Here is a 12,141-nt window from a genome sequence, read left to right as displayed (position 1 = left end):
TCACGTCAGCACCTTCCTCGAATCCCACCTGGGAAAGTGGCATCACAACTGACTTCAGGAGGGTGCCTGCACCCAGCACCGCTCCCCTCCGGCATCAGCTGCAGGTGCACACGCAGGGCGGCCCAAGGACCCGTGCTTGAGGAACGGGCGAGCACAGGGCGGCACAGTCCTACGAGGGGATGCCATGCAGCCACAGAATAGTGATGTCATGGAATCCTTCACGTAAAAACTGTTAAAACATGGACCTGATTTGCTGTGCAAGGTTTCACTAAATACACAAAATATTATGCATCCTCTCTCACAAAAATAGTCTGTGGAACAAAAGTTAGAATGAGGGCTAAACATTTGGGTGAATCATTCGATCGTATTCACTCCCTAATTGCTTCCAACAACACAAGGTCCTGATGAGGACCGACACAAGGGCTAACCGGTGCTCAGAAGGTAATGTGGAGCGACCCCATCGTGTCTTCTGTGCCAGCTCTTGGCTTCTACGGGGGGACTTGTGAAGCAGTGTCTGAGAGTCCCACAGAACAAAGAGCGTCGATGTGCTTAAACAGAAGGAGAAAAGCACACTGCACAGGCACTACGAAGGGTCTATGAGGAGCTGACACCCTGTCACAGAAGGGTTTACATCAGACCCAGAATGAGCATCATGTCCCCAACACCTGGACCTACACAAGGCTTGCTACCTGACCCAAAAGGGAGCCATACACCCCACCACCTGGAACAGACGTTTGTCTCAGCCGATGAAGATGGACAGAAGAAAATGTCGCACAGAGTGGGGAGTGGGGACCTGACTACCTACCCAGCAACAGGACAATCCCTGCTGCCTGGGCCCTAACTGGGGCTCTTCAAATTACCTATCTAATCTTCAATAAAGTCAGGTATTGAAGACAATTCTTTATGAGGCCAGGAATATACACAGCCTCTGAGTTACTAAAAGAAGAAAACAAAACAACAAAGCTGTTTTAAAAAAGGACTTTTAAAAAAACAAATGAGTGATAGCTAAATACCAGTTCATTTATCTATAGACCATTGTACATACGACACTTTCTTTAAGTTCTCAACTGGTTCAGGCCTATTCGCAGAGTCTGACTTACCTGGCACTTCCCCAGGGAATATATACAGGAGGCCTGTTCCCTTTTTCCTAGTACTAGTCTCCTTCGGACTTGTCCACAATCAAAGAAAGAGCCCAATTTTTATTCATAGTGACAAATAAATTGATCAATATATCAAATTAACAAGGGTAAGCCCGCTATAAATGAAATCTGCACAACTTGTTCAAGGTAAATAAAGGCAGCAAGAAATACACTAAGAACAAGGGGCAGTTTAGTAAACACTGTCACATGCAAATTTTCAACAATCACCACCAATAAAATATAGGTGTAGTTCCACGTGAATGTGCATGTATCTATGTGCACACAGACATACCTACAGGCACACGTCTGTCCATGTTTATGTGTGCTGCAAATACATGGACAGCCTGTATGAGACCCTACCTACGTCATGGTTACAAGTACTGCCAAGACCTCGCAGCACACGGGAAGGGTTCACTGATTCTGAAGGCGTGGCCCATGGTCTCATGAGACAAGTGCTCAATTGGTCCAAGAGAGCGCATAAGGATAGCATTCTATCTTTGAGTATGATAAGTAGTGCGTGGCTGTCTAAGATACAGCTAATGGTCTCTGTCCACTTGATGCCAGGGAAGTAAAGAACTGGGATGCGTGGTCCATGAGAAATGTACCTCCTCCGGCCGGGGCTAGAGTTAGATGGTGTGTGGCTACCACTGCTGACCAGAGGCACGGTAGCTCGTCCAAGTTAGGGGATAGGAAAACGTAGAGCAAAATTAAAACTCCTAAAAAAGGCTCTCAGACATACTGGACCTATAGAAACTAGAGATACCTACCTAGTCTATCACCCTAATCTATATCTTCTTTGAACCTGGAAGTGAAGCTACTTTCCTTCAAGTAATAGACTGACTTCTACATATGTACACAACCTGGTGTCAATCTGAGAGGATTAGAGTGAAAGGGTGGAGGCTGGCCTATCAATCAAGATATAACCAATGACACCCCTGTGTGGGCAGGGCCTTCTCCTGAGAATTCTGGGAACTCCGAATTTTCCTCGTTGGAGGCGGAGACATCTTCTTACTCTACTCGCTCCCTTGGAGATGCTACTGACAAGGCTGATTCCCTGAGAAGCCACATGAAGCCCCTGCCAGCACTGAGAAGCTTACACACTACTGGATCCAGACTTTCTACGCACTGGCCTGTGATCGTCCTGCATTCAGCGTCAGTGCATTTCGTGAGTCTGAAGAGGACTTTATAGATTGGTATCGGACATATGGGTTAATATCAGACCTATGGGCTTGGACTGGACTAGGTTGGGATGCTTTCTTAATGTACAATTACCTTTTATATAAAACTCTCATACACATATGAGTTTCTATGGATTTGTTTCTCTAGTCTACCCAGACTGACATAAAGGATGGTATGTGGTCTCACCAGTTGACTCAGGAAGACCAGGCTTCTCGAGGGGGCCAGCAGGCCTGGGATCATGTCAGTCACTGAAGTCACTGGCTGAGCCCTGGGGGGCTCTGCCATTGTACAAGTCTGCCTTCTCAGGCAGCGTGCTGGGCTCCTGCCAGGAGGACCCCTCAGACACTTTGTGGAGAGGCTGTGGCCTGGCCAAGAGAAGGGTCAGCACACTGGCTTCTGCCAGCACCTCCTACCAAGCCTGGACTCAGGGCTGTCCAATGGGGTCGGTACACTCTTCACAGGCTCGAGGGAGAGTCTGAAGAGGAATCTAAAGAAAAGTGTTACTCAGCCTGGTCCCATCGCTGATAAATAATCAGGAAGATGTTTTCTTTCCACCCTTTTATAATCTGCATATATGTGGGGCTAAAAAGAATCTTCAAAAGCATTTCTTTTCGGGTACTTATAGTATCTTCATTCTATCAACTATTCTACAAGCACTGAAAGCTTACCATGAAAAAGACAGAGGACAACATTGCTCCTAACGGAGCAGGTTTGTTGGGACATTATTTCCTAAGCCCAAGCTGTATCATGAAAATGACCATGAACCTGTTCTGGGCAATGGACTAAATTACTTTGCAGGTCCACAGACAACCACTCTTTTTGTTTAATTTCTGTTTGTAAAACTGGGACCACCTACCTATCTTGTCCTATGTACGGCGAGAATTAGTGATATAACCCAACAACTCGTATGTACAAAACCTACCCTTGTTAAAAGAGTGGCATTTCAATTTTCTTCACGACAACCCAGGCTGGAGAATACATTACACACATACGCACACAAATACAACAAATGATTTCCTCTCAGTAAGGTTCTGGCCTACTGGAATGCTCTTCTTTTAAAAATGCAAGGCACATCCTCTAAATTGATATAGTATCCAATTCTGGGCTACAAAAGGCAACTTGAAAAACACTTTATTCAAATAAGCTGAATGATATAAAATAGAATATTAAAAAGCTATTTATATTAGCCTGAATACATGCAATGCCCATTTATTTACAGCTGCGGTCTCCCTTGGGTTATTCGGAATTCAGACTCTCCTTCCACACCTGTCTGTTTACACGGAACCTAAGGCTTTACACTGGCCTCTGCCTTTCAGATAAGGGTTCAAGTCATTATCTCACTGGGGCCACAGAGTAATTCTTTCTGCGGGGCAAGCAGGCCACAGACGAACCCTGGGGAATTTCACTACAGGATATATTTCACGTATGCATTTGTTCACGTGTTCTCCTTCTCCGACCTCACCCCACCCCCCCGTGATCATTGCAAATAAATGGGAAAGCAAGGCGAGCCAGGGCTAGACTTGGTTCTAACTCAGAGTTCCGATCAAGGTCATGTAACTTGAAAACACCCAATGGCCTACATTTTGATAACAGCAAGCCCTCTCCACTCCCAAGGTGAGATCTGTCTGTCTGTCCATCCATCGTGCCTGCACACTGGTTGCCTGGTACAGCGGACTGGTTGATGAGAGGAGTGCTACATAGGGTCGGGTGGCCCTATGTAGTGTGCCGCTGCCAGAAGTCCTTCCTGCGATCACATGCCTTGTCAATACCCGTGCAGCCCAGCGCTGCTGCGGTGACTGGAAAGACATGTGCTCACTATAAGCAATACAACAATCACTTTAGTGTCCCTGTCTGCACCTCCGACAGTATCTCTCAACCACAGAGGAGAGAGCCTGGCCAAGGCTGGGATGAGTGTGGGGAGAGTTAGCAATACACCTGGCAACTCAAGCCACACTCATTGCTATGGGAACCAGCGCTTTCCATTTCATGGAAAAAAGAGGATTCCAGAGGCAAGCTGCAGACTTGGAGCAATACAAATTGGTCAAAAAGGCTGGCGATGGGCACGCTGCCACTGTCCTAAGGCACAGCTGCATTGAACAGTGCAGTACGTTCCAGAGCTGGCTGCCAGCAGCACTCACTGTCCAGACTGAGGGCCCTCACGGGCCGATTTCAAAGCCTGCCTGCCCCCGCTGGGGAAGAAATTCAAGATGTAAGTACGCTTTGTCCAATACATTTCCAAACATAGAAAGTGGCCCTGTCTAAATATTCACACTCTGTAAATACACTGCCTCTGTACAAGAGGTGGCTGAAGGGTGGGGTGGGCTTCAGAACACTTGTGGAAAATGGCATGAAAAGGCTCTGGAATCTCCCCAGGCAGGTTCTGAAGCCCCTGACTGACTCAGCACACCAAGCAAACACACACGCTGGCCTTTAGTGTTCACACACTAAGTTCCACCACCAGGGGCAGGCTAAGCCACTCCGGTGAGGCAGAAGAGCCCAAGCAACCTCGAGAAGGAACAGATCTGCAGGCCACTGTGACCGGGGAGTTGGACTGCTGGCTGGTAAGCAGGCACTCGGGCACCCTGCCCGTTCACTCACACACACTCAATAGATTTCAATGAAATGGGACCCCTTCTCTTCTTACTTCTGCTTGAGACGCATTCTGCTAGATGCTTAGCTAAGCAGGATTTGACTTATAACACTTTCATTTTTAGGAACATTATTTTTCCACATAGAAAAGTGCCACAGAAACTTTGTAATCAGTACTAAGGAGCTCCAAAAAGTTTGTGGAAAAACAGAATTAAAAGATAATGTAACTTTTCCACAAACTTTTAAAAGTCCACTCACACTCTAAATGTAGACTGCTTGGCAGTAAAGGAAATGTGGGATGCGAACATAAATATATCCGGAAAGGCCGAGGTAAAAAAATATAGACTACGACCTCCCTTGTGAGTGTTTTCAAAGAGCCCTGGACCAACTCCAATTCAGAGGGCGCCTACGGGGCAGACTGGGCACGGGCCAAGGGGTTCCCAAGGCCATCAACCTCACCGGAGCGGACAGCCTGGTCTTGCTCCGGCCGAGCTGGTGGGTGCAAGCCAGGAAGCTTTTGGTTCACAGGCAAACACATTACCCACGACACCACCAGGGCTACTTAGAGGATACCCAGGTCTGTGTACCCTACGTGGAAATTTCCAGATGATGACTCATGCTTACCTCTTGGGAGAGGGGCTTTTGGGCACTTTTGCATTCTACTTGATACCCTCCTTACACTTTATTGTCCTTCTACCATAGCCATAGTTTAACCATTCAAAAAATAAATGAAACCCCACACAAAAAATGTTTTATTCAGGCCTCACACCGGAAATGTTAAATAGTGCATCCGGGTTAGGTCAGGTGCCGCACCAGTCTTTACGTCTGCTCACAGTCTAACACAGCGGTGCTCAACCTTCCTAATGCTGTGACCCTTTAATGCAGGTCCTCATGTGGTGGGGACCCCCAGCCATAACATTGTTTTCACTGCTACTTAATCACTGTCATTTTGCTATTGTTATGAATTGGGCAACCCCTGTGAAGGGGTCGGTCGACCCCAAGAGGGGTCACAACCCACAGGTTGAGAACCGCTGGTCCAAGGAACGATTTTTGAGCATTTGGCTAGAACTTTTTTCTTTCTCTTTTGCTCAAAATGTTTTTAATTATTCAATAGGGCAAGAAGTGGATGACGAAATCAATGCTAAGCACACATCTGAAAACAGATGATTTTAGGCACCCTGAAATTTGAATGAATGGAACAGGCACCAATCGTGACAAACTCTGGCCCGAGGGCCAGTCTGCTCTCTGGTTTGTTTGGGGCAGCGGGGTTTGGTGGGTGGGTGTCGGGAGATCAATACGTGTGGTATGCAGAACTATAAAGCCTGTGTGTGAACGTCTCGAAACAAAGGTTTGGGGACACAGCCACCCTCAATCACTCACGCTCTGCTCCCACGCAACAAGGGCAGAGCTGTCTCGACACAGGCCTCCTGCACCACGGGGAGCCCCCCAGAGGAAGCCTGGTCTAACAGAGATGTCGGCCTGTCCCACGGTGGGCCTGCTCAGCACTGACAGAGCCCTTAAAAGGAAGAAAGAACTGACAGACCTTAACAACAGTTTAAAAGCACCAGTAGACACATTCATTGGGGCATTTGTTACTTGACCCCAATTTCAACAATCCCACACAAAGAATTTGCTTTTGTATTAAATATACATTACTCACAGCCTCTGAGTTATCGATGAACGGATCTGTCTCATCATAGCCAAAGCCAATATCAATGAGATCTTGTAGCCGATCCTTCCGGTGTTTACGAGGTTTCCCCCCCTGCAAAGAAGAGACGTTAGACTAGCTAGGCACTCATTTGGCTTCCGGGGAGTCAAAGCCGCTGTAAGAAGAATTAGCTGGGTTTCAGTTCTGTGAGCGTGCAAACGTCTCGAGACAGAGTCCAGCGGCTGTCAAGTGAGCGCAGACTCGGGATACCCCGAGAGTCCGCGCAGACCGGGGGTGCTTACAAGTCACTCCACTCTGATGGGAGGGTGGGAGGGAATCCTTCAGATACAAGCTATTCTATAGAGAAAAAGTGACATTCGGGCAATAAAAGTACACTGAGAACTGTGTCACCTTGCGGGGTGGGGTGGGGAGAGACTTAAGTACAGAAAAACACACAGAGGGAAACGGAATACAGAGGAGTCGTCTTCCATGCCAGAGGTGAGACAGACACTGTCCCTAACCCTACATCAGCGCACACAGGGGGAGCTGGGAATGACAGCTTCACAACTCAGTGGAGAGCAAGTACTAACCAAATCAAGGCAATCTAACTTATCAAATTATAAACCTTTAAATCCTGGCCAGATGGGGGAAATGCACACCTATCTGCAGGGTTTATTAGGATGTTGTTATTGATTTCATTCCTTGAGACAGGCAGTGTAACCATGTAGTCTGTTCTTTAAAAACTTCAACAACCAAAAATTCCTCCAGGTTCCTTATCCCAAAAACATAAATAGTAGTTTGAGTGACTTTAAAAAAAAAAGAGGAAATTAAAATTGAAAATGGACTTGGAAGTCTTAGTGACAAACAAATTCATCTCAAACAAAGGTCCTGACATCCTGACAAGCCGGCGCTAACGCAGGTGCGATCAAGTCTTTCTGAGCAGAGGCCACGACACTAATCCAGCCCTTTGGGAAACAGTCGGAAGTCCTCTGGCAAGAGGCCCCGGGATGGTCCCAAATGCACACGGTTTTCTCTTCGCAATGGGACTGCTGTCACAGCAGAAATGGGTTCAGATACTTGTAAGGAAAACAATCTTTATCTTCTTTAACCCAGCAATTCTCCTAGTAAGTAAGGTGGCCTGTCCTAAGTAATACTTAAGACTCACAAGCATCTGCCGAGAATGTAGGCTGGAAAGGGCAGAATGTGCAACACTGAAGCAACTTACAAATTCAAAGTATGAAAAGTCCTTTTCCTCAAGGACCTTGAACCAGACAACCTGCAGGCCGAGTGCATCGAGCCCCATCTAGTGCTCTCGGTGTGGTATGGACACCCCAGTAAAGACGACCCACAATGGCACCAGTGGCGTGGTCTTACTGTGGGGCGGGATAAATGGCACAGGGTGCACTGTGAGCTTTTGACCAAGGGCCTGTTCCAGACTTCCGGAAGAAGTCTCTGCCCTGAGTTCAGCGCAAGTGGAAGCACACGTGGTGGGGATGGGGCAGGAGCGCACGCCTGACTGAAGAGGGCCCTTAGCAGGACTGCAGGGGCTCCAGCTCCTGCTCCTGGGTGAGGCCCTGCCCACCCCCCACAGGGCGGGAGAAAAGTCCCAGATTACTGCAGGCACGAGAGAGCTGCACACACCTATGCTGCTGCTGCTGCTGCTGCCACCAGGCACTCAGGAGGGCCGACACCGCACTACCCACTGCTTCCCATGTACCAGATGTGGGGCCAACCAGGAAGCAGTGGAGTCAATCTTTAAACACATGCCTGTCGGACCCCAAAGCCTCACTTCCATACAAGTGCTGAAGGGGAAGGTTTACACCGGACAGGGGCTGTTCTCGGCCAAGGCACCTCCCTTGTTTACTAACTCGCCTCTCGCGGGTGACACCCTCCGTGTCCCTCCTGCCATACAACTCCCCGAGGTTGCTGGTGGGAATCTGAAAGGACACAGCCACCCTGGGGAGCACCTGAGCAGCATAGAGGGAGTCCACAGGCTCTGCGTTGTGGGGGCAGCGGGAGTCCACTTACATGGCCTTCTCCAAAAGGCCAGAAGCTACAGTGACAGGACCCAGATGAGTGACTGACAGGAAACAAGGCAGGAGGAAGCTATCTCAGGCGATGGGACTGTTCCCCATGGTTGTGTGGGGGAGAGACAGACAGACACCAAGCACACTTGTCAAAGCTCATCCAACTGTAAGCCACCAATGGGTGAGGTATTTTACCAAAATTACACTTCAGCAATGTCCAAAAAAACCCAAACCTCATCAATTCGACACCAACTCCCCAGGCACACCTTGGTCCTTCACACTTCTTTTCCATCCCACCCAATGCCGGGCCCTTGCATTCCACTCCGTGCATGGATGCCTTAGCCAGCCGCTCCTCCTGCACGCTGCACACCGAGCTCCATGCATCCAGAGCCCTTAATATGGCTTTCCACGCCTTTGACACATGACTCCAGCACCTCTGCCGGTTTCCTTACAACGTTCCAGCTTGCAGACAGAGAGCCATTCAGAGGCACCTCCTTCTTCCCTCCCAGCCTGTCTGCTTATCTCCCTAATGTTTTCCCCTTATTTGGAACGTCGCTCACTCCCCTCTGCTTCACCCCACCCTTCACAGCTGAGTACAAGTTTTAAACCTTTTCTCTGAGACACAGGCAAATTAAAAAAGACAATGTCTTTCTTTTTTTCCCTTTAATCGTTTTATTAGGGGCTCATGCAACTCATCACAATTCATACATACATCAATTGTGTAAGGCACATTTGTGCATTCATTGCCCTCATCATTCTCAAAACATGAGCTCTCCACCTAAGCCCCTGGCATCAGGTCCTCATTTTTCCCCCTCCATCCCTACTCCCCCCTCCCTCATAAACCATTGATAATTTATAAATTATTATTTTGTCATATCTTGCCCTCTCTAACATCTCCCTTCATCCACTTCTCTATTGTCCGTCCCCCAGGGAGGAGGTCACATGTAGATCCTTGTAATCGGGTCCCCCTTTCCAACCCACCCTCTATGTTCCCAGTATTGCCACTCATACCACTGGCCCTAAAGGGATCATCCGCCCCGGATTCATTCCCTGTCTTTCTCGTTCCTATCTGTACCAGTGTAGACAATGCCTTTCACTGCTCTCCTAATGTATTCTTCATCTAAGCGCAGACTAGCTGCCTGCAAGCTTTACCTTGGGAAATTTCAAAAAGGAAATGGGCTCAATTGTCATGAATAGATGATTATGTACACACAGGTACACACACACACAAACTTTTAAACATTTTCTTAGAGAGGGGATGGAAGTCTACAGGGCACTGGCTTTCTCTAGAACAGTTGCTACACATCCTGCTTTGTGACCTGGATTCCAATCCCCAAAATGTACCAGACTATTTCCCACTTGCTTGTGTTTACTCTCCCTTCCTCCCTAAGCCCACCTGTCTGCTGCGCGCCATCCTTGGGCAGATGGATGCTGCTCTTTGGATCTCGAATGACTGACGAAGCTCCCTGGTGTTGCAGCCCACTTTCTAGGTCTGTTGATTGTCTAGCGAGATATTGAGTCACCTGGCTCCTTGAATCTATCCATCTGAAAGCATGCCATCTTCACCAAGTATTGTAACAGGGGCAGAAGATAAATGACACACACTCTCTACAAACAATGTTAACACTTTCAACTAAAGGCACCATTCTACAACGATATGGTTAAATATTTTTAAAAAAATAAAAACTTCACCGAATGTTCCACTCAGCCTACACTAGTCTCAGATAAAGAACCATCAATGTTTATGTGTCATTTGCAAAGGTGTCCAACCCCCAGGTGGTCACAGAGAAAGGGCAGTCAAGCGGCACAACACGGCTACTCTGGCTAGGAGGGGAATGCCACCGAGCTGTCTGTCCCCACTGGAAAGGGGTTCAAGTGGTGAAGGAGAACTTTCATTGGCTGTGCGCCATCTACAGGCAGGAAGGTAGTCGTGCACTACTGGAGGGACTGAAGGAAGGAGACCTGAGCACATCAGAAAGCACTCCACAGGGCGGGCAGCCAACTGTCCACTTACACACTGAGCGGACCCTGACTCAGCAACCCCGTGGGCAGGCCGCAACCATTCGTGCCACAGGGCGTCCGAGGCTGTGAAGATGTGGCAGGCAGCCTGCGCTTTCTCCAGACAAGCAGCTGGTGGGTTCACACTGTGGGCCTCTGGGTTATCCCCACGCCTCACCAGGGCTCCCACAGGTGGTGTCTTTAATTTTCCTGTGATTGATCTAGACTTGTACAACGAACCACCACCACCGCCCTTTGAAATCATCTACATACACACACACACACACACACACACACACACACAGAGCTCATCTCCCGGGGGGGACACAGTATCTGGTAGGGAATGGTAAGTGGGAGGTTTACAGTCAGCTGACGTTTAAGAACATCCTGCCATGAAGCCTGGAGGGTAACACACATTCACACTCAGAAACACATGAAATGCCATGACAACACTTCGCCACTTCAGCGGTTCAAGGAAGATGTTGTGCACCTTTCCCTTTCTGAGGGAAACCATAGCGACTGAAACCAAGTGGAAATCAAAAATCAATCAGAAGGAGCTGACACACCACTGGCCACTGCAGTCACAAACGCTGCAACGATCCGTAACGGCAGCGTGCTGGTGTCATGACTGAAACGGAAAGGGCAGACGGTAGCATAGATGCCCGTTAGCCTGGCTGGTGAGGGAGCTGAACACAGGCCTTCACAGGGCAAGTGGAGGGGACTGCAGCGACGGGCTCCTCGGGTCAGTGGTTCGGAAGTGAGTGCAGACGTATGTGCCATTCAAGGGCAAGGGGCAGCGCCGAGGGCCAGCCTAAGTGCCGTGAATGCTTTTCTTGAAACGCTGGAAAAAATTATTAGAAGAAAGGTTATTTGCCAGAGCAAATATTTCATGCAAACTTGACGGACCTTTTTTTTGCGGGGGCGAGGGGGGCGCGGAGTAATACCAGAAAGGAGCTCCATTTCCAAAGAAGAGAGAGTGCACCATGACTTAAGGCAACGGGAAGCTAGGCTACCATGATGCTCGGAGCACGACTGTTCGGGGCTCACAAGCTCCAGCCTCTGGCTCTGGCTCACTCCCTAATGTGAGGACACTTCTCTGGTGGTGTGGTGGCCTGCATACGGGGCACAAGTCAGCAGTTTCACACCACCAGCCTTTCTTTCTGCTCCCCTCAGAATCAGTCTCAGAAACCCACGGGGGCAGCTCTCCCGTCACTGAGCTGTGGCCGTGAGTCTCGTTTTCGGGTGTCCATGCTATCATGAAGGAAGGCATGTCGTCAACCCCGTTCAAAGGCAAAAGGCAAAGGCTTGGTTCACAAGTGCTGTCTCTGGAGGGTGTTGCTTGCACTGTTTGTCCCTGTGTTGAATGTTAATGGCCGTGATTCCTCAGGTGCCTGACAACACAGTTGGACAACCAAACACTTTAGACGACCTTCACACCAATGCAAGGGTCACATTTCTAGCCCCCAACACGCTGCTGCTCAGACACTGGAGCCACAGCCTCCTTTGTAAAGGCCCACAACTGACAGCTGACTTTTCCTGTGACCAGTCTGCACTCCCCAAG

The 12,141-nt window shown here is 48.8% G+C and overlaps 1 protein-coding gene across 1 annotated transcript in view; it reads right to left on the bottom strand.

Annotated features, from left to right (window-relative positions):
* Positions 1-12,141, bottom strand: part of UBN2 (ubinuclein 2) — a 69,798-nt gene that overhangs the window by 44,593 nt on the left and 13,064 nt on the right. Inside the window, exon 3 of the mRNA XM_075558723.1 lies at positions 6,568-6,669. Coding sequence (XP_075414838.1) covers positions 6,568-6,669 — 102 coding nt within the window. The remainder of the gene's footprint in view (positions 1-6,567; positions 6,670-12,141) is intronic.

Source organism: Tenrec ecaudatus, chromosome 9 (genome assembly GCF_050624435.1).
Source record: "Tenrec ecaudatus isolate mTenEca1 chromosome 9, mTenEca1.hap1, whole genome shotgun sequence".
Lineage (NCBI taxonomy): Eukaryota > Metazoa > Chordata > Mammalia > Afrosoricida > Tenrecidae > Tenrec > Tenrec ecaudatus.
This window is presented reverse-complemented; position numbering and strand designations above follow the sequence as displayed.